The sequence below is a fragment of the Staurois parvus genome, unplaced genomic scaffold, assembly GCF_062004578.1.
Source record: "Staurois parvus isolate SC_StPar_1 unplaced genomic scaffold, SC_StPar_1.0 ptg000814l, whole genome shotgun sequence".
NCBI lineage: Eukaryota > Metazoa > Chordata > Amphibia > Anura > Ranidae > Staurois > Staurois parvus.
Window position 1 is genome coordinate 633,833 of NW_028318610.1, and position 24,255 is coordinate 658,087.

Here is a 24,255-nt window from a genome sequence, read left to right on the forward strand (position 1 = left end):
AGGACACAGGGGCCCCATGATCCCCTATTGCCCGGGGGCCCCATGAGTTGTCAGCCCGATGAAATTCTTCAATGAACTAATGAATCTGAAGTAAAAGGAACATATCCATGCACAGTTGATCGGGACTGTAGATCGGGACTGTAGATCGGTTGTTCCTTGTGGGAGTGAACGATCGGAAGAGAAATGGATGACTTCTCCGAGCCATTGGATCTGGTCCTTTCTCTACAATGACGGTCCCCTATTGGCTGCACGCTGCCGGTTGGGATGATCTGTCCGGAGGGGAGGGGGTGTTTTCATGTGACAAGCCATGGCAGGCAGCGCTCGGCTCCCCTATTAAATGGCAGTGTGGAGCCGGGCAGAGCACAGCCGGGGATGCCAGGCTGGAGGACGCTCGGCTGTCATGCTGCACTGGAATGAGGAAGTGGAGTGGAAAGGGGTGGGACTGAGAGGAGGAGAGCTCCATCCTGGGGCCCCGCTCAGAGGAGCACATGGAGCCACTGCTGGACGGGACTGGGAGAGCCGACTGCAGCTGGGACACAGGAGAGCAGGTAGGTACAAGGTACTCACCGTCCTCTGCAGCACCTGTCCTCCTCTCTCCTCTCTTCTATTCCTGACACTTACATCTGTGACAATCTTCTACGATTTACAGCCCCCATACACGTGTCCGACCTGTATACCCCATACACACTACCTACCTACACATATACATGGGCTTTATGTTGTAGAATGCACATGGCTGAGCTCAATAGAAAAGTCCCAGTCACCTGGAATGACACCTAGGACTGACTTCTGTCAGGTGGGAGATTCCTGAACACAGCCTGGTGGGAGAAATCATGACATCAGATCTCTATCGATGGACCATACCATATACATAGAGATCTTCAGTGTGGTACATTGGACGGTCCCTCCACATGACAATCAGCAAAGTTTGCCTACCTATGTAGAATATATACTATCTGATATGTGTTCTTTATGGCATGCTCCCTACAGCTGCTTTATGTCATTGGATGCTGGCAAAAGTATGGAATACATTAGAATGATAAAAAAAAAAAGAGCTAAATGTGTTAGATTGATATAAAAAAAAGTACTGGATACATTAGATTCATATAAAAAGTGCTGAATGCATTAGAATGATATAAAAAAAAAAGAGTACTGGATACATTAGATTGATACAAAAAGTGCTGAATGCATTACATTGATATAAAAAGTACTGAATACACAGTACATTGATGTAAAAAGTACTCAATACATTAGATTGATATAAAAAAGTACTGAATACGTTACATTGATCAAAAAGTACTGGATACATTAGATTCACATAAAAAGTGCTGAATGCATTAGATTGATGTAAAAAAATACTGAATACATTACATTGATCAAAAAGTACTGAATACATTAGATTTGTATAAAAAAAGTACTGAATATGTTAGATTGATAGAAAAAAGAGTACTGGATATGTTAGATTGATCAAAAAGTACTGATTACATTCGATTGATATAAAAAAAAAGTACTGAATATGTTAGATCGATATAAAAAGTAAGCAATACATTAAATTGATATACAAAGTACTGATTACGTTAGATTGATATAAAAGTACCGATTACATTACATTGATCAAAAAGTTCTGAATACATTAGATTGATATAAAAAGTTCTGAATACATTAGATTGATCAAAAAGTACTGAATATAGTAAATCGATATAAAAAAAATGACTGAATACATTAGATTGATATTTAAAAAAAAGTACTGAATACATTAGATTGATATAAAAAGTACTGATTACGTTAGATTGATATAAAAAGTACTCAATGCATTAGATTGATATAAAAAGTACTGAATACATTAGATTGATATAAAAAGTACTCAATGCATTAGACTGATATAAAAAGTACTGAATACATTAGATTGATCAAAAAGTACTGATTATAGTAAATCGATATAAAAAAAATGACTGAATACATTAGATTGATATATAAAAAAGTACCGAATACATTAGATTGATGAAAAAGTACTCAATACATTAGATTTATATGAAAAAAAGTACTGAAAAAAATGAGATTGATCACAAAAGTACTGAATTTATATCTTGTACTTGAATATCTGGGCTTGTGATTGCAGTGGGTGGATGGATTGTCTGGCATCCAAAGTTTAGTTTAGAGCAAGTGTACTATAGACTTACTGTGCAACAGGTTGTAGGAAGATGCCCTGTGTATAGGTATTGTGAAGGGCTGTATAGGCTGGGCAATTTATTATGTGTCTTATGAGCAACTATAGACAGGAATAGAAAGGGAGGATAGAGTGCTGTGTATTAATATCTGTGTATATATATATATAAAGAGAGAGAGAGAGAGAATGCTCAGTGGACAAGTTAGTATTGTCTCTATGAATGGATAAAAAAAGTTACTAAAACATAATGGAATTCTAATTATGTATAGGCTGTACAAGTTATAATGTATTTTACAACCAAATGTGGACAGGAATAGACAGGGAGGAGGGAAAAATATATATAAATATATGTGTGTATGCATATCTGTTTATTGCAAATAATATACATATATATTATATATGGGAAATTGTGCATTGGACAAGTTGGCATTGTTTCGTTATGAAGGGGTGGGAAAAGTTACTAATAGCATGGAATTCTGATTATACGTAGGCTGGTGTGTATATATATATATATATATAAATATATATATACACACATATATATGTACTTCTCTCTCTCTCTCTCTCTCTCTCTCTCTCTCTCTCTCTCTCTCTCGCTATATATATATATATATTATACTATGTTATATTAGTATACAAATAGAATATATATATATATATATATATATATATATATATAATTTCTATATCTCGAGCGAGAGAGAGGTGGATAGATGAGTCGATAGTAGATAGGTGTTGTTTTCTACAGCTTATATGAATGTGCCAACAGTTTAAAGTAAGCCCATTTTATTTTGAAATGCTTCAATCCAAACATTTACAGAAGCATGTACATGTTTGTAAATTATTTTCAGTGTGTTTAATTATTTTCTCCCTATTCTGTTGTGAGTTTAAAGGGTTTCGGTTCTGTTGGCAAGCTACACTGTTAACATGGAATTATAGGGACATTGACATAATATACGGTAGATATGATCAAAAACTTGGAGAAGTTAAAGATTTCCAGAGTTTTTATATGAGTAAACGTACATCTTCTCTTAGACACATAACTTGCGATCTGTTTATATGGACAATTGGATCAGTTATATTTTTGCACATTACAAGTCTGAGAAACAGATGTTTTATTTGGGGTCAATGAAGGCAGGTGGACTGGCAAGAATAGCTTTCGATCAGTAAGGCAGAATCAGGCTATTTATGCATGAATGTGAATTATTATCACATTTGCATGAGGTTAGAATAGTGTTCATATGGCATTTTTATTTATTTGGCGATTTACTTAATTTTTTCATCACTTTTACAACTTTATTTCTACTATTATAACAAATTACAGAAGAAAACACATCTTTCTCCATCTCTTTCTAGCTTTCTTTCTCAGTTGCTATCGATTGATCTATATTTCTCTTAATAAATAATTTGTCATTAATAATCATGCCAATGTCTAATATATTATAAAATGTACATCTGAGAAAGTATTTGAAGTATTTATCAGGAAAACTTTGTAAGGTATATGTTTTTGCCTTAGCTCACAAACATGTACTAAGATGACAATACTTTGTATTAATAATAATTCTTATATGGGCCATTAAAAACACTATGTGGAACATGAAAAAAATCAACCAGAAATGGAGAACTGGGGAAAAAAATAAGCAGAACGTTTTAGGAAGTTATCAAGAATAGATAGATAAATAAGAAAGTTGATCGAACGTATTTACGAGAAATTGGAGAAATTGGACTGAGAAAGTGCAGTGTGCTTATACAGTACGTGTAAAATTGTAATAATACATTTACATGAAATATTTATATAATTGCAATAAAAATTAAATAGTGTATTAATCAGTTATAAGTTTCATAAGAAGATTCTTTAGTGGATGATTTATTAACATAAACTTTATCTTTTTGTCATCTTTGCAAATGTTTGTCATTCTTTTATACCACGTGAAGTTAGAGGAGCCAAATTTCCTTCTTATTTTTCATTTTATTAATTTGTTATTTATGTTTTCAAGATCAATATATTATCAATAGTAAAAAATAAAGCTTTAAGGATAACCTTTTGTAATACATGTGATTCTTTAAGTTAAAACTACAGTTAATAAATAAAGTCAGCAACATATGTATCACTGTAGTAGTAATATACTGTAAATGCATATGTCAATAGGTTGTGCTGCATTGTAATACTGCTGGAAAAGACTTGTTTGTATTCCTGCTATGCTAAGGAAAAATTGTATATTGTTGTTCCAGTGATGCTGTATGCATTTACGGCTTTTAAGACTTTGAAAACCTCATTTGGTGTTCTGTTGTGCCATAGAATGCTATGTAAGACCTAAAGTCTCAAAACAGTTCTGAAAGCTATATACCTCGATGAAAACTGAATACATACATAGATGCTAGTGTGCAAATATTGGTAGAGCTTTCAGTTCTGTAAAATTCTAAAAAGGTTAAAAATAGATTTATGTTGCTAATAAATATACCTGCTTGCCTGTATGGTAGACTGTTCATAAAACACTCCGATAAGTAAATAAAATGGTAAGAGAAATGTAAAGGATATACAGTTGGTAGTCTTTCATTGACTTCATGCATTTGAGATGTCAGCAGATACATAGAATGCTTGAAAGCAAGTGTACATTTTAGGGCTCAGCACTTGTTTAGAGGCTGTCATTAGCAACATTAGGACTAGTTTAGAGCTGGAAGTTGTAAATCAAGTAAAAATGTCAGGGTGTTTAAAAAAGTCAGTTCCATCCCTAAATTGCACACCAGTGAGATTCATGTCATATCTTAATCAGTTACAGTCTAGGCACTGGTCTGGGGAAATCATTGTCACCAGACATTAAGTGAGGGGAATTCTCTAATAGATATCAGTGCAAAACTAAGAAAAATATTTGGACTCTATTATATAAACATTCGAATTTATGTTTCAAGCAATTCAACAGGTCATATGTCAACTTTATCAACTCATAATATAATTTTGGATAAAAAAAATGTAGCTCTGGCTACCAGGAGCATCATGGTTGTTTCAGTTTGTTTCAGTCCTTAGGGACTGCATAGAATCAGTTGTTTTCAATAAAACAGACACTGCCTTGTAGAGGTTTGCTGGCCTAGCGGACAGCAATTTTTAGACAATTTTTACTATTTTTGTACAAAAATTTGAAGACAAGTATAAGGATCACGGCAACCTACCACCAACGCTTTTCTTTAAAACAACTGAAACAGTCAGAACACTTGGTGGTAGTTTGCCTTGATCCTTATAAGTGTGCATGCACACTTGACGCTTTTAGTGCTGCTGTTTTTGGTTTTTGACCTTTTTTTAGCCGTAAAAATGCTCTAACGCTGAAAAATGCAGCAAAAAGTTGCAGTCCGGCATTTTTGGACTGTTTTTGAACCCCCCCCCCAAAAAAATTTTTTTTTTTTGGTTAAAAAAACCCCAAAAAACTGAAACAGTCAGAACACTTGGTGGTATTTTGCCTTGATCCTTATAAGTCCTCGTGCACACTTGACGCTTTTAGTGCTGCTGTTTTTGGCTTTTGACCTTTTTTTAGCTGTAAACATGCTCTAACACTGAAAAACGCAGCAAAAAGTTGCAGTCTGGCATTTTTGGACTTTTTTTTGACACCCCCCCCCCCCCCAAAAAAAAAAAATTTTAACCAAAAAAAATTTTGTTTGGTTAAAAAAAAATTTTTTTTTTTTGGTTAAAAAAACCCAAAAAACTGAAACAGTCAGAACACTTGGTGGTAGTTTGCCTTGATCCTTATAAGTCCTCATGCACACTTGACGCTTTTAGTGCTGCTGTTTTTGACCTTTTTTAGCTGTAAACATGCTCTAACGCTGAAAAACGGAGCAAAAAGTTGCAGTCCGGCGTTTTTGGACTTTTTTTGACCCCCCCCCAAAAAAAAAAAAAATTTTTAACCAAAAAAAATTATTTTTTTTTTGGTTAAAAAAAAAAAAAAAAAATGCTAAAACCCACAAACGCAGGAAAACGCCGCTAAACACTAATGCAAAAACGCTTAAAAAAGCTGAAAAACTCACATTTTTAAGGTGACTTTACACAGCTAACGTTAGCAGCGTTATCAAAATATCTAGTGTGCACGAGGACTTTTTTTTGCAATTGCAAACTGTAGCCATCATTGCAGTGAGATAAGTGGATCATCAAGACGCAGCACCACTAAGAAGGGAGTAAACCTGCATATGAAATGGATATTTATGGCTACCCCCTCTTATTTATAGCATTACATCTATACATAGAAACAGTTGTTTTCAATACTAATACACACTGATAAGAGTATATATACGGATTTATTTCACAGATATAGCTAAAATAATAATGATAAAAATAATAATAATAAAAAAATATTAAAATAATATAGTTCCTTGTGTAGTAGAATGTATGCAGCGGTCAGCCTTGTACTTGAATTAACATGTACACAGCACCTGCACATCACACAAGAAGCAGAAACAAAGAGACAGAATCACAAACAAAAACTGTGAAGTGAACCTGAGCCTGAGCCTGATTTGCTAATGTAGGACATGAAGGTGTTCCTTCATCCATTCTAAACACCTGATCGTGTGAAAAAAGATCCCTACACATGATTGGATATGTACTGAAAATAGTTGCAGTTCACTTTATTTTACCCCCAGCACTAGTAAATCATGACTTTATTGTTGGTGTCCTTTTGGTGATTAAATATCTCATGTTATTTATTAATAGCCTGAATCATCAGTGCTAGGCTGCTGTAGTGAAGCTTTAGGCTACATGTCCAGGGCAGTCAGGTGCATATAGTGGATTCATCTGGAATCAGAGGTGTATGAGATCAACTGTGGCCAGGAATCCTTTACTAGTGAATGACATGCTGAGAGTGGCCACATCTGTCCATGGCTATCAGTGTGCACATGAATCTATTCTGCTGTATTCACCCAGCTGCCTGTGCAAATGTAGCCTTAATCTGGTGAATCTGGTGCAGCTGTGAATAGTAACCAATCAGCTTCTAACTTCAGTTTATTCAATTAAGCTTTGACAATAAAACCTGGAAGCTGATTGGTTACTATGCACAGCTGCACCAGGTTCACCAGACTAAGGCCGGCCATACATGGGTCGATTTTCAAACGATTTTTCGTTTGAAAATCGGACCTAAGAATAATCGGCCGATTTTCACTCTGTTAATGGGGCAATGGCATCGGCCGATTTTCGTGGTTTCTCCCCATTTCATTTATCAGGCATGCTGGAAAACTTGTGAAAAATTACCGATTTTGGAAATCATTGGTGGCACCATCGGATTACAGAACGAACAATGTTTTTGATCGAAAAATTGTTCGGAATTCAACCCATGTATGTCCTGCTTAAGGCTACATTTGCATGGGCAATTGAGTGCATAGAGCGTCCAGGTAAGACACATTGCAATAGATTTATAGATATATTTGATCTGTCTATAGATTACATCTTAGATAGATTAAACTATGGGAGAGATTTACTAAAACTGGTGCACTCAGAATCTAGTGCAGCTGTGCATGGTAGCCAATGAGCTTTTAACTTCAGCTTGTTCAATGAAGTTTTGACAATAAAACCTGGACGATGATTGGTTACTATGCACAGTTGAACCAGATTCTGTGTACACCAGTTTTAGTAAAACTCTCCAATAGTTTTATCTATTAACTCTATCTGAGATCTAATCTATATAAATCGATCTATAAATCTATTGCAATGTTTCTTACCTGGAGAGCCAGCCAGTAACAGCACTTCCTGTTGCAGACTGACACTGCTAAGCCTCTACTTCCCAGTTAGCAGCAGTGTGGTCAGTCTGTCATTCAAGCTCCTTCAGTGGGACATTGGGCTGCATATCTAACAGACCTGATGGACAGCTCTAGGGCCAACCAAAGGAATGCACATATCACATTGACAGCACATTGACAGCACTACTGCTAATTGCGAGGCAGGGACGTAGTGTTGATAGCCTGCAACAGAAAGCACTGTTACTGGCAAGATCTCCCTGTAGGAAGCTCTGCAAAAGATTAACAAAAATGATTTGCTTAAGAAAACTGTATAGACTGAGATATGATGCCAAACCTACTTAAAAATAGGTTTTGGGTTTGCATACACTTTTAACCACGTACCACCCTGGAGGTGGTGTGGTTTCCATGTCATGTAGCCACCATGATTGTCTCTCACAGTGGTCACATGATCGGGAGTCCATCCTGTTGGCTTCCAATCAGAAGCCATGACCAAAAGCTGTCAGTGACAACTCAGTCAGTGTGCTGGAAGTGCGCAGTGAGCGTGCTACCAGCACACAGCCTCATGCCACCATGGACACAAATATGTGGCAGATAGGTGTCTCTCACAGTGGTCACATGGTCAGGAGTCCATCCTGTTGGCTTCCAATCAGAAGCCATGACCAACAGCTGTCATGGACAGCTCAGTCAATGTACTTGGAGTGAGCAGTGAGCGTGCTCCCAGCACAAAGCCTTGTGCCGCCATGGACACAAATATGTGGCAGCTAGGTGTCTCTCACAGTGTTCACATGGTCGGGAGTCCATCCTGCAGGCTTCCAATCAGTAGTCATGACCAAAATCTGTCAGTGACAGCTCAGTCAATGTACTTGGAGTGCGCCATGAGCGTGCTACCAGCACACAGCCTCATGCCACCATGGACACAAATATGTGGCAGCTAGGGGTCTCTCACAGAGGTCACATGGTCGGGTGTCCAACCTGCAGGCTTCCAATCAGAAGCCATGACCAAAATCTGTCAGTAACAGCTCAGTCAATGTACTTGGAGTGCGCAGTGAGCGTGCTCCCAGCACACAGACTTATGCCGCCATGGACACAAATATACAGCAACTAGGTGTTAAACCCCACCTTTCTTCCCATCACATATATGCTGCATGCTCCCAAAGCTACATTTCCCAAAAGCCCTTTCCCTACACACAAAGTATGGGCTGACTTTTGGCAGTCAATGCAACACCATTGTTTTGTAAGAAAGAAATGACTCTAGGTACAGGATAGAGAAGATGGGAGAATTCTGTCTTTCACTAGTCAGGTCTGTCAGCTCTGCTCAGGATTTAAGGGCTTTAAGGACACTAAAAGACATTGTGTTGTCAACAGGGGCGGACTGACTATTTGGAAACTCGGGCACTGCCTGAGGGCCCAGGGTCAGTAGGGGGCCCCATCATGAGATGCCCCTGGTACCTTTTTCATAGGTTTTTTTGAGTTTGGGCAAGGACACAGGAGCCCCATGATCCCCTATTGCCCGTGGGCCCCATGAGTTGTCAGTCCGCCCCTGGTTGTCAAAATAAATGGGGATTTCTTTCAGATCACCAAGTATTTTTCTGTATTTGCATGGATAAAGCATAAGAAAATGTCCATGCAGTGCAGAGATGTACTGAATATGTGTATTTATTGTCCTCACCATGCACTTTAAATGGATCACACCCAACCCTTTGAATAACTTGATCAAGCAATCTATCAGCACAAGTATGCAGATAAAGGTGCCCTGGCCTCAATACGCTGCAAGCTTGTTGTGGGCCAGTTACCATGAAATTTTGGAAGTCACAGACAGACAACCAACTAGAATTTTCAAAAGGAGGTCATTCATAGTAGCCTACTTATTCTTTAGGTTTTATGGTTTTCATGAAGACGCAGCTTTCTGTATATACACATCCTAAATAAACATTTGGTGGTGTGGTGTCCTAGGCTTGCTCTATATTTAACCAATAAAAAAGATAAAAATGTGCTCTTCATGTAGTGTTTCATTTCAGTTTTTGTATGAGGTGATTGTAGCCGTATTAGTGCATTTGCGACAGAAACAATTGAGTACTGTCCGTGATACTTTTTTTATTTGCACTAACATACAATTTTGAGGACAAGCTTTCGGGGAATGTCCCCTTCTTCAAGGTCTACTACAAGGTAGTACTGCTTGGACTTTGAAGAAGGGGACATTCTCCAAAAGCTTGTCCTCAAAATTGTATGTTAGTGCAAATAAAAAAAGTATCACGGACAGTATTTAATTTTGTAGTAATCTATACTGCTCAACCTGAAAAAAGAAAACATGTAAAGCAAATACAGAGGGTTGTTTGTTTTATGCTCAAGGTACAATGTACCTGCCTAGCATTGTTGGGGTGTGCAGGAGTTCACATAATGGGGTCCAGGTCACTGTGCAGAGTGACTGGTCTTGTATTCACCCCCTTTTATTCTCTACATTCAGCCTGTAGTGGTTGGTTCTGCTGGATCCCTCCCACAGCCCTGCTCTATTGTACAACCCAGTGATGTCACTACATATGACTTTTTCAAGTTCAAGTGATTCTAAAGGCTTTTTTTTTTTTTAAGGAAAAAATAACAAACATGTTTATACTTACCTGCTGTTTTTAGTGGTTTTGCACACAAGTCCTCATACACACCGGACGTTTTTACAGTGGCTGTTTTTGGCTTTTGACACTTTTTTCTACAGCTAGTAAGCCCCTCAGCATGTTATCCTAGGTGTCCATGCACACATAGACTGTAATCAACGTTTTTTGGCAGGGATGTTTTTTGGCTGGAAAAAAAACAGGACTAGTGGGTTTCTAGAGTTTTTTTAGCTGTACAAATGCTCTAATGCTGAAAAACGCAACAAAATGCGGTAAAACGTGGTAAAACCGACTTTGACTTTATTTGACGAAAAAAATTTTTTTGGGTGAAAAAAATGCTAAAAAACTCAAACATGAGCCACTTGAGGCTCACAGCAGTGTGCTGAATGTCTAAGCTAGGTGCCCATTAGGCATCTGGATGGATGCTGACATTATTGTCGGGATCCTTCCAGAGCATGAAGCGGCTCTGTGACGTTAGTTGACAGTGACCTTTAGCCCGCTGTCAGCTGATGCTGGTTCTAGGGAATGCACTCATGTGACCCAAAAAAAAGTATGGCCTAAAAAGCTTTGGCCAGACTTCTTTTTTTAATTCAGTAAAACTGAAGAGAACATAGATACTTGGATTTATACACATGAACAGTGTGGACAGCTGGAGGGATCCCAAGCCCAAGGACAAAAGGCCACCCCACTGGAAATTCCATACCCTGATAGCTACTGTGGGGAGCCATTCCCAAATTGCTAAGTCTTTTGAGAAGCTGTATGCTTCTAGGCTCTGGCCCAGCTGCCTGCTGGCTGGTTCTGACAGTGGAGAGACTATCACCTGGGTGCAGGACACTTGCCCAGTTCCCTCTGCCTCATTATATGTGGTCTTTCTGAGCTTCTGAAGGAGGGAAATGGAGGAATTTATGTTCCCTAAGTGTGTCTAGGAACCTAGGGAGTTGTGGAAAATGGAGTTAAAAGGGCATTTGCCTGCATCTGAGCATTTTGAGTAAATGGGCAGTGAACCCTGTCCAGTTTTCTCTTACCAAACTAGCCAGACCCACATCCTATCCTATCTTCAGAACAAAAAGGCATTCTCAAGATAAAGACTGGGAGGGTTAATTGTTCTCCTTGACACAACACAAGTGAGCACTGAACACAGAACAGTTTTTTTTTGCACTTATCAAACAAATATATCATAACAAAACACTTTCAATAGTATATTTTACAGAACAAAAGAGAGCACATAAGAAAAGTTCATTGTAAGGGTTTTCATGCATTTTCATAAATAATTCCAACATTTTACATTTTGTGGGTATATGTGTGCAATTTATTGCCTTATGACTGTTACCCTTAAAGGCCAACAGTGTCCATGAATGTGATTGTATGATGAGATGTATTCAAGTAGTAGAATTGAGCTCCAGCTGCCTCTATAACATCAATTAAATCCCTCATCTGTACTCTTTTCACTTGTGATGTTTGCATATACAGCTGTAAATGGTTTAGAGGTCAGTTATAGGCAACAAGAAAACAGCTATTTGTATCCAAGAAACAACGTTATGGAGTGGTTGATTTAAAGAGGAGCTCCAGTCATATTTGAAAAAATTAAAAGTCAACAGCTACAAAAACTGTAGCTGTTGACTTTTAATAAACAGACATTCACCTGTTCTATGGTCCAGCACTCTGCTCACCTGAGCCATTTTCCCCACCCGTCTTCGGTCCCCGGTGCAGACGTAGCTGTAGGCGCTCATCTGTGACTGCTTTACAGCCGGATGCCCAGTATTGTGAATAGTCCCACAGTCTTCTGGGAACTGTGACATGTCCCAGAAGACTGCGGGGAGGAGAACTTTGACTCAGATTGCCTAGGCGATCAGAGCAGAAATGGGAACGGGAAGCTGTTACTCAGCCCCCCCAAAAAAAGTGCCATTTGTTAAAGAAGAGCAGGGGAGGGGGCCTTAAACTGGGACTTCCCGCTTTAACTTAAAGGGAATTTTTTAGGACAGAATCTTGAATGCTTTTGTTGCAGACTTGGGTTTGTAGGTGCATGCTTTGGGGCTGGCTTTCTTATCCTCACTTCATTATGTAGTAAGTCAGTACCAGGGGTGGACTGACAACTCATGGGGCCCCCGGGCAATAGGGGATCATGGGGCCCCTGTGTCCTTGCCCAAACTCAAAAAAACCTATGAAAAAGGTACCAGGGGCATCTCATGGGGCCCCCTACTGACCCTGGGCCCTCGGGCAGTGCCCGAATTTCCAAATGGTCAGTCCGCCCCTGGTCAGTACCCTGGAAAAAGCATGTGGAAATTATATCTCAGTACCTGGTATGTGTGTGCTTATTCCAGGTCGTTGAATCACAAAGTAGTGAAAGAAGGACAACTTACATCTTAAAAAGTAAAGCTGGTCATGCACTGCTTGAATTGAGATGGATTCCTTGTTGGCACCACCTGGCTCAACAAAAGTTGATTTTTCAGTCAACGTTTGTAGAAGGAATTGGGTGGAAAACTTGTTGGCCAAACAGTGACTGCATCCAATCAAATACAGTCAATGTTCAGGTATTCTGCAGCCGTGGATCCCTGCTGGCCGATGAACACAATAGCTGGCAGAGGATATTCCTTCATCATCATCATTTAGCATGGATGAAGGAATATGTTGCAGAATGAAAGAAATCTTTGTGACTAACGTAAGTCAGCAGTAGTATATTTCTGTATTTACAAGTTCCTTTAAAACAAAAAAGTCAATTCTGGACAAAAATATCAAAATCCAAAAAGGATCCTTGGTTGTGTAATGGGTGGGTATCCTTACAGTCTCTGTGCACTGACGCCTTTCTCTCTCCTCTCTTGAAGTAGCTACAATTCAATGCAGTCTTCACAAAAGCAAGGTTTATCATTGGGAATGTTTGACATGCTAACAGACATCACATGGCAGTTCATTACTTTTCCCAGCCTCTACAGTCAGTTGTTAAAAAAAGAAACCTTGTCTGGTCATTGTATGTTCTCATTTGAACATTTCTTGCAATGTAATCCTTTACTGTTTTCAGAATATGTTTGCACAACTTCCCTTACTGTATAGCTTTCATTTTGCCACTTCCACAAAGTAGATAGGGCTCACTTTGCAATATTTTTTTTTAAATATTTCTATTATTATGAGTTATCCTTCAAACGATCCCTTCGCTTCATTAAAGGAGACATACAGCCAAAGCTCATTTGGCTGTACTTCTGTGGATCACAGGAGTGCAGTTTGTTCTGCACTCCTGTGACCTGCTTTCAGCAGACAGTGGGCTAAAGTCACTGAGCCGGCACATGGCTCCGCCTTTCGGCGAGCCGCTAAGATCCTGAATCGGCTGCTCTCGTCCCCTCCACAGCCCTGTGCTCCTGTGAGCTCTGGGGGGGGGGGGGGGAGCATACAGCAGTCAGTCACCACTCTCTGCTCAGAGCGACAAGGAGAACTGAGCGATCAGCGGTGTTTGCTTGCTCAATTCTCACCCTTGCGACAACATATATAACTTACTGTTGCCACAACTCACACAGAAGTGTCAAAGACATAGTTGTCCATAGTTGATTGACAATGTGAATGCACTTTATATATCACAGTATGCAAGGAATACAATGTACATTAAAAGTGTCTTCCAAGTGGTTTCTTCTGCAGTCAGGTCCATAAATATTGGGACATCGACACAATTCTAACATTTTTGGCTCCATACACCACCACAATGGATTTGAAATGAAACGAACAAGATGTGCTTTAACTGCAGACTGTCAGCTTTAATTTGAGGGTATTTACATCCAAATCAGGTGAACGGTGTAGGAATTACAACAGTTTGCATATGTGCCTCCCACTTGTTAAGGGACCAAAAGTAATGGGACAATTGGCTTCTCAGCTGTTCCATGGCCAGGTGTGTGTTATTCCCTCATTATCCCAATTACAATGAGCAGATAAAAGGTCCAGAGTTCATTTCAAGTGTGCTATTTGCATTTGGAATCTGTTGCTGTCAACTCTCAAGATGAGATCCAAAGAGCTGTCACTATCAGTGAAGCAAGCCATCATTAGGCTGAAAACACAAAACAATCCCATCAGAGAGATAGCAAAAACATTAGGCGTGGCCAAAACAGCTGTTTGGAACATTCTTAAAAAGAAGGAACGCACCGGTGAGCTCAGCAACACCAAAAGACCCGGAAGACCACGGAAAACAACGGTGGTGGATGACTGAAGAATTCTTTCCCTGGTGAAGAAAACACCCTTCACAACAGTTGGCCAGATCAAGAACACTCTCCAGGAGGTAGGTGTATGTGTGTCAAAGTCACCAATCAAGAGAAGACTTCACCAGAGTGAATACAGAGGGTTCACCACAAGATGGAAACCATTGGTGAGCCTCAAAAACAGGAAGGCCAGATTAGAGTTTGCCAAACGACATCTAAAAAAGCCTTCACAGTTCTGGAACAACATCCTATGGACAGATGAGACCGAGATCAACTTGTACCAGAGTGATGGGAAGAGAAGAGTATGGAGAAGGAAAGAAACTGCTCATAATCCTAAGCATACCACCTCATCAGTGAAGCATGGTGGTGGTAGTGCCATGGCGTGGGCATGTATGGCTGCCAATGGAACTGGTTCTCTTGTATTTATTGATGATGTGACTGCTGACAACAGCAGCAGGATGAATTGTGAAGTGTTTCGGGAATATTATCTGCTCATATTCAGCCAAATGCTTCACAACTCATTGGACGCTTCACAGTGCAGATGGACAATGACCCAAAGCATACTGCAAAAGCATCCAAAGGGTTTTTTAAGGGAAAGAAGTGGAATGTTCTGCAATGGCCAAGTCAATCACCTGACTTGAATCCGATTGAGCATTCATTTCACTTGCTGAAGACAAAACTGAAGGGAAAATGCCCCAAGAACAAGCAGGAACTGAAGACAGTTGCAGTAGAGGCCTGGCAGAGCATCACCAGGGATGAAACCCAGCGTCTGGTGATGTCTATGCGTTCCAGACTTCAGGCTGTAATTGACTGCAAAGGATTTGCAACCAAATATTAAAAAGTGAAAGTTTGATTTATGATTATTATTCTGTCATATTACTTTTGGTCCCTTAACAAGTGGGAGGCACATATGCAAACTGTTGTAATTCCTACACCGTTCACCTGATTTGGATGTAAATACCCTCAAATTAAAGCTGACAGTCTGCAGTTAAAGCACATCTTGTTTGTTTCATTTCAAATCCATTGTGGTGGTATAGAGCCAAAAATGTTAGAATTGTGTCGATGTTCCAAAATTTATGGACCTGACTGTATATGTGTCCAGGTGTTATGCAGGTACGGGAAATTCTGTGAATTGTGCTATGAATTACGTTGTGGCCTAACTTCTGTGCACACGAGAACACCTAGTTCTCTGCTTTTCCCAGTCCCACCCTTTGTATAGTTTCTTCCTTCTGCTTTCAGTCCCTCTCACTATAGGGAGGCACTTGTCTGTTTTTATGAAGTAAAACTTTTGCATTTTGCCGCAAGAAAATACATGTCAAGTGGAAATCCGATTTTTTTTTCTATATGGCTGCTCTACATCTCGGGGCTGCAGTTCAGTGTGAACAACAAATTGAAAGAGAGGCCCATTTACATCTACACATCTGCATTACCATGCTGTTCATAATTATAATTCCCATGCTGTTGATAATTACATGGGTGTTGATTTTATACTATAGTTCTTCTTTAAGTGTTAGGATTAGGGGGGTGTCCCTGACAAGCTACACTATTCACACAGCGCCCAAACTCTTGTAACTTACAAAGAAAAATGATTGGTTTAATAAGCGTGCAAACCAAAATCATTTGTAGCCAGGGCTGGGACATGGGGTGGGCAGGAGGGTGGCCGCCCTGGGCGCAATGGTTTATTGCAGGAATGGGGGCACTCTGTGCTGAGTTCCTTCTGTTACAAGGCTGACAGGAGTAGTGACAGCGGCATCACTACCCTTGTCAGCCCAGCGCTGGGAGCAGTGAGGAGTGAGCCGGAAGGAGGTGCGGGTTGTGCACCCCCTAAGCAGATCCCCTAAGCTTGCATATCATAAATGGGAAGGGGGGGGCACAGTTTGGCATCTCTGCCCTGGGCGCTGGATGACCTTGTCCCCGCACTGTTTGTAGCACGTGGCAGCGATACATTACCGTACATCCAGGGGCGGACTGACCATTTGGAAACTCGGGCACTGCCCGAGGGCCCAGGGTCAGTAGGGGGCCCCATGAGATGCCCCTGGTACCTTTTTCATAGGCTTTTTTGAGTTTGGGCAAGGACACAGGGGCCCCATGATCCCCTATTGCCCGGGGGCCCCATGAGTTGTCAGTCCGCCCCTGCGTACATCATTACACCTTGTTCTGATATTAAACAAAACCTAAAGCCACTGTTGTGGAAGTGGAGGTGAGGCCACATCCCACACCTTGCGCATGCGTATTTTCTAAATGCTGATGAACACAAGTTGAATTTGGGAAAAGAAAGTAGCCTTTAAGGAATGCCCATTGATTAATGTGGTCTGCTTATGTTTACAGCTGGAATGTGATTGTGTCATATGGGGTCCACTTTGCAAAAAAATATAAGTGATATACTATATTTGTATAATGTAAAACATAAAGATTTTAGTATGTTAAGGTTTTCTAAATAAAAAAATATACTTGACTGTATTTATCCGTTTGTTGCATTTGTTCAGAATTGTTTATATGTGTTTTATGATCAAAGTATGTAAGTGAACAGATACTCATATAACATATATGATCAAAGCTAATATTTTAGGATGAACTATTTTACTAATAAGTGGTATTTGCAGTAATTGCAATCATCAGCTGTACAGGAATATTATCTTTACATATGCCAGATGCCACATGATGAGCGCTCCATCATAGATTCTGTGACAGGCTGGTGTTAGAAGCCTGGAGTATTATTATTATTATACAGTATTTATAAAGCGCCGATAGTTCGCTCAGCGCTGTACATTACAAAGGGGGACAGAACATGTGACAGAACAATACCAATACAATGCAAAACATGAGGGGATCGAGGGCCCTGTTCTTTCGAGCTTACAATCTAGGATGGAGGGGATGGTGGTACAGGAGGAGATAGCTGTGGGGGATGGAGTGGTAGGAAGAGTGGAGGAGGTCGGCAAGTTAGCAGGGGGTGGGGTAGGCTTCCCTGAAGAGGTGGGTTTTCAGGGTGCGCCTAAAGGAGAGGAGAGTAGGTGATAATCTGATGGGTTGGGGAAGGGAGTTCCAGAGGATGGGTGACACCCTGGAGAAGTCCTGGAGGCGGGCATGGGAGGAGGAGACCAGGGAACTAGAGAGAAGGAGGTCTTGTGAGGAGCAGAGTGTGCGTGTTGGGCGGTACTTGGATATTAGGTCAGTGATGTAGTACGGGGCAGTATGGTGGACGGCTTTGTACGTCAGTGTTAGGATTTTGAATTTGATCCGTTGCGCAATCAGAAGCCAGTGGAGGGATTGGCAGAGGGGGGGTGGCGGAGAATGGAGCGGTTGGAAAGGTGAATGAGTCTGGCAGCCGTGTTCAGGATCGGTATTTTTCAACTCCCATATCCATGTTTTTGTTTAACCACTTGCCTTCCAGAGGGCAAGTGGGCAGGAAAGGGTTAACATGTGGGGTGATCAAAGGGTTAACTGTGTGCTGTTTTACTGTGTGCTGTGTGTGTGCTTTCAACTCTAAGCTCACTGGTTTGAAACCACAGCATACAAAGCAGTGTGCAGGAGCTGCACATACATAAAGTTCTCTCTCCCTCTGTCGGTAATGCTCGGTGATCACCAGGTGCCGGTAAGTAATCTCTGACCAGGCCATTTTTTGCATTACAGAGCTGTGTTACTTTAACTGACAATTGCGCGGTCATGCAACGCTGCACCCACATGAAATATATGTCCTTTTTTTCCCACAAATAGAGCTTTCTTTCGGTGGTATTTGATCACCAGTGTGTTGTTTATTTTTTGCGCTATAAAAAAAAAGACTGACAATTTTGAGAAAAAAAAATATTTAGATTTTTTGCTATTAAACATGTCCAGGCCTGGCAGAGCATCACCAGGGATGAAACCCAGTGTCTGGTGATGTCTATGCGTTCCAGACTTCAGGCTGTAATTGACTGCAAAGGATTTGCAACCAAGTATTAAAAAGTGAAAGTTTGATTTATGATTATTATTCTGTCCCATTACTTTTGGTCCCTTAACAAGTGGGAGGCACATATGCAAACTGTTGTAATTCCTACACCGTTCACCTGATTTGGATGTAAATACCCTCAAATTAAAGCTGACAGTCTGCAGTTAAAGCACATCTTGTTTGTTTCATTTTTAAATCCATTGTGGTGGTGTATAGAGCCAAAAATGTTAGAATTGTGCCGATGTCCCAATTTTTATGGACCTGACTGTATGTGTTAGCAGTGCTCATTGCGGTAAACAGCATAGACATGAAGTATAGACATTTTTTCCAACATAGAGTTTTCAAAAATTTAGTCAACCTTCTATGAAATGATGTACACATGAGTATAATAAGTAGGGGATACAAATTATTACAGGAAGCATCATCTTCCTGTTTAGATACAGCTAGGTGTGAAATATATTCATACTCAAGTTTCACAACATAAGTCATATGCCTGAAGCCAGTTTCTCCTTTCAGTGACAAAAATTTGTAGAATTAATAAAATTTGTTGAAAACTACATGGCATAGACATTTAAAAAAAACATGCTAGAAACATCAAGGGCCATATAAGCAGTAGGGCTATAAATGAGGAACAGGCCCACTTTACAATGACATGACTTGTAGCCAGCTAAAAGCTAGAAGCGAGGGAAACCATTCCTGGTGGTGGGTATGCACTGGTTCCTAGAGTGGGGTCAGCTTATAGTTTTTTTTAATACAGAATACAGTTTATTAGCAGGTGAAAGTGTCTGAAAGTGAAAAGGGGCTGTTGACTGTCTGGGTGTCTGAGCTCTGTGTTGAAGAGGGGTGCAGAAAATAGAAGAGAATTGGGCAGGGTGTGGTAACAGCACACTCAATGTGTGAGGGGAGTGGAGATACCTACCTCTAATCTGTGAGTGCAGGATGAAATTTGTGTGCCAAGAGGTATACCTGTGGTACTTGTAGAGATTTCATAGGTATCAGCAAGTGGCAGGTTAGGCTAGCTACCTCTGAGAAGTTTTAGCCACATATGTTTTGCCATGGCCCCAACTAGGACCACAGGTAAAAAGTGTGGAACTGTGGAACTCTTGTTTATCTAGTTACAGACTTTTGGCATGCTACACACTCCCAAAAAAGGTCATCATTGTACACAGAGGACATGTGTAGCACATCCAACCTCTCTGCCCTGCTTCTGGCACACCCCTCCCAGTATACAGTAATTAATCAAAGCCAGCAGTACTGTATACTCAGAGAAGGTGTCTGCAGCTGTAGCTGTCAAAAAAAGCAGTCTGTATCAGTGTTTACAATGAAGGAAATAAGTATTTGATCCCCGGCTGATTTTGAATGTTTGCCCATTCACAAAGAAATGATCAGTCTGAAAATCGAATGTTCGGTGTAACACTGAGAGACAGAATAGCAACAAAAAATTCAAAAGAAATGCATGTCTAACAAATGATGCACTGATCTGCATGTTCATGAGGGAAATAAGTATTTGATCCCCTTCACAAAACATGACTTAGTACTTGGTGGCAAATCCCTTGTTGGCAATCACAGAGGTCAGATGTTTCCTGTAGTTGGCCACCAGGTTTGCACACATCTCAGGAGCGATTGTGGCCCACTCCTCTTGGCAGATCCTCTCCAAGTCATTAAGGTTTGGTGGCTTACATTTGGCAACTTGAACTTTCAGCTCCCTCCACAGATTTTCAATCAGATTAAGGTCTTGAGACTGGCTAGGCCACTCCAGGACCTTAATGTGCTTCTTCTTGAGCCACTCCTTTGTTGCCTTAGCCGTGTGTTTTGGGTCATTGTCATGCTGGAACACCCATCCACAACCCATTTTCAATGCCCTGGCTGAGGGAAGAAGGTTCTCACCCAACATTTGACGGTACATTGCCCCGTCCATTGTCCCTTTGATGTGGAACAGTTGTCCTGTCCCCTTAGCAGAAAAACACCCCCAAAGCAGAATGTTTCCACCACCATGTTTGACAGTTGTGATGGTGTTCTTGGGGTCATAGGCAGCATTCCTCCTCCTCCAAACACGGCGAGCTGAGTTGATGCCAAAGAGCTTGATTTTGGCCTCATCTGACCACAACACTTCCCACCAGTCCTCCTCTACATCATTCAGATGTTCAGTGGCAAACTTCAGATGGGCCTGGACATGTGCTTTCTTGAGCAGAGGGACCTTGCGGGCACTGCAGGATTTCAATCCTTGTCGGCGTAGTGTGTTACCAATTGTTTTCTTGGTGACTGTGGTCCCAGCTGCCTGAACATTATTGACAAGATCCTGACGTGTAGTTCTGGGATGATTCCTCACTGTTGTCATGATCATTGACACTCCACGAGGTTAGATCTTGCATGGTGCACCAGACCTAGGGAGACTGACACTTGTTTTGTGTTTTTTCCATTTGCGAATGATTGCACCAACTGTTGTTACCTTCTCTCCAAGCTGCTTGGCGATTATTTGGTCTAGCCTTGTGTAGGTCTACAATCTTGTCCCTAACATTCTTGGACAGCTCTTTGGTCTTTGCCATGGTGGAGAGTTTGGAATCTGATTGTTTGATTGCTCCTGTGTACAGTTGTCTTTTATACAGGTAACAAAATGAGATTAGCAGCAGTCCCTTTAAGAGATTGCTTCTAATCTCAGTTTGTTACCTGTATGAAAGACACCTGGTAGCCAGAAATCCTGCTGAATGATAGGGGATCAAATACTTATTTCCCTGATGAACATGCAAATCAGTGTATAATTTCTTAGACATGAATTTCTTTTGAATTTGTTGTTGCTATTCTGTCTCTATGTTACAATACACCTACCATTCGATTTTTAGACTGATCATTTCTTTGTGAGGGGCAAACATTCAAAAGCAGCAGGGGATCAAATACTTATTCCCTTCATTGTATATACAGCACTGTTCCAGATGCCAATATAGAAAGATACAATGTAACAAATTGTTACTTTTCTATCATTCTGGTTATTCAACTGCAGATCAAAGGAATGAATTTAGATCTGCACATTGTGTCAATTTAAGCCACCTGAAAAGTTATTTTTTTTTAAATAAAATGTTCCTCAGTTTAACTCCCTATTAACCCTTAGCTTACTCTAATCAGGCTTGATTACCCCTTAGTCTCATTTTCTCTTTAAAGTGGTTGTAAAGGCTCAAGGTGTTTTATCCCCTAGTACTCACCTAAGCCCCTCTCTATCCAGGGACTCTGTCTCCTCATTGGCTGAGACAGCAGCGAGAGCCATTGGCATTGCAGAATTGTTATGCATACTTGTAATTTATGTATGTGTCTATATCTTTGTGCTAAACTAAGTTTGATTGAGCGTATTTTAAACACAGTAACATCTGTGACCAATTTTATCAAAGCTGCTGCACAAGCAAGCATATTGTGACTTTTTTCCCTTTTGTTGCCACAATGGACACTTTTATTTGGGACAGTTACCTAAATTGGTTGTGGTTATTGCCATGAAATTGCAGAATTTAATCGTTTTACCTTTTATTTTTATTTTAAACCGATTGGGTTGTTTTACAAGGTGAGGGTTTACAGTCACTTTAAAGTGGTTTTAAAGGCTCAAGGTTTCTTGCCTCCATGCATTCTATGCACAAAGGTAAAAAACCTTCTCCGTGCAGCATCCCCCCAGCCCCCCCTAATACTCACCTAAGCCCCCTTTTCGATCCAGCGATGTGCACTGGAGTCTCGGCTATCCCGGGACTCCCTCTCCTCATTGAGATAGAAATGAGAGCCATTGTCTCCCGCTGCTGTCAATCACTGCCAGTGAGAAGAGAGAGGGGGCAGGGCTAAGCCACAACTGCATGTGTGAATGGACACCTGGAGCAGCAGGTGCCCCCATAGCAAGCTGCTTGCTGTGGGGATACCCGACAGGAGGGAAGGGCCAGGAGCAGGGGACCTGAGAAGAGGAGGATCTGGGCTTCTCTGTGCAAAAGCACTGCACACAGCAGGCAAGTATAGACATCTTTGTTATTTAAAAAAAAAAAGCCTTTAGAATCACTTTAAGGTTTGCTTTGTCTTTTTTTATACCCTGTTTTTAATATCTACAAATGTCTTTCAGTTGATCATACAAGCACTAAGGTATCACAACACAAATGGGGACATGGCTTGGTACATTTCTCATTAATGTGTTTTTATCAGTTGTACAGGGATACAACAAGCTATCATTGTTACTAATGAGATTTGGCTTTAGTAGGGACTTTGTCATCTCACTGCAAGTACAAATGTGATATACCAGTTACAGTTTTAGCTATTTTTCTGTTTATGAAAGGTCAGATACCTTTGTAAATGGTGAAAGAGACAAAGGGTGATGCTAAATAACTACAAGAGATTCCTGTAGCTTTCCACTACTAAGAAGGAGAAACGGTTTCCTACTTATTTAATGAATCACACAAGTATGTTTCCTTAACCACTTGCCCTCCAGAGGATTTACCCCCCTTAATGACCAGGCCTCTTTTTGCTACTCGGCGCTGCACTAATTCAACTGATAATTGCGCGGTCATGCAATGCTGCACCCAAACGAAATTTACGTCCTTTTTTTCACACCAATAGAGCTTTCTTTCGGTGGTATTTGATCACCTGTGCGCTTTTTATTTTTCACGCTATAAACAAAAAAAAAAACAAAAATGTTGAAGAAACATGATATTTTTTACTTTCAGCTATAAAAAATATATAGTAAACTCAAAGTTGGTTATAAATTTAGGCCAAAATGTATTCTGCTCCATGTTTTTGGTAAAAAAAATCCCAATAAGTGTATATTGATTGCTTTGTGTGAAAGTTATAGCGTCTACAAACTATGGTATAGATACTGCAATTTACGCCATTTTTCTGCTATACAGCGCTGCGCAAGTTTAACGGACAATTGCGCAGTCATGCAATATGGTAGATAAATGAAATTTACCTCCTTTTTTTCCCCACAAATTGAGCTTTCTTTTGGTGGTATTTGATTGCCTGTGTGTTTTTTGTTTTTATAAAAAAAAAGGCTGACAATTTTGAGGAAAAAAACAATATTTTGGACTTTTTGCTATAAAACATGTCCAGTAAAAAAAATGTAAAAATCAAATTTTGTCATAAGTTTCTGCCAAAATGCATTCTGCGACATGTCTTTGCTAAAAAAAAACCCAATACGTGTAAATTACTTGGTTTACGTGAAAGTTATAGCGTTTACAAATGGCGGGAAAGATACTGGGATTTTTAGTTTTTTTTATACTAATAATGGCAGCGATCAGCGACTTATGGCGGGACTGCGGGACTATGGCGGACATTCTGACACTGGGGGGAACTGACTTGGGGTCACTGACATCCCCAGTGACACCAATACAGTGATCAGTGCAAAAAAAAAAACACTGACACTGTACTAATGGCACTGGGGAGGAAGGGGTTAACTATATTATTCACTGAAAGGGTTAACTGTGTGAGGGGATTTTTTTTACTAGGGGGCGGGGGTGTGTACTGCACGGAGACACACTGATCCGGAGAGATAAACTCTTCTGTCCCATTCAGCCTGTCAGGAGCTGACAGGGAACTGACAGAAAGCACAGCTACTGCAGCTGTGCTCTCTGTCAGTGATTGCCGCTAATCGGCGGGACATAGCCGGTAACGACCGGCTGTGACCTGGCAACTGACATCCGCAGCCGAGATCGGCGGGAC

The 24,255-nt window shown here is 40.4% G+C and overlaps 1 protein-coding gene across 1 annotated transcript in view; it reads left to right on the top strand.

Annotated features, from left to right (window-relative positions):
- The first annotated feature begins 355 nt into the window (after nucleotides 1-355).
- Nucleotides 356-24,255, top strand: part of IKZF1 (IKAROS family zinc finger 1) — a 209,055-nt gene continuing 185,155 nt past the window's right edge. Inside the window, exon 1 of the mRNA XM_089654932.1 lies at nucleotides 356-548. Coding sequence (XP_089511058.1) covers nucleotides 401-548 — 148 coding nt within the window. The 5' untranslated portion in view covers nucleotides 356-400. The remainder of the gene's footprint in view (nucleotides 549-24,255) is intronic.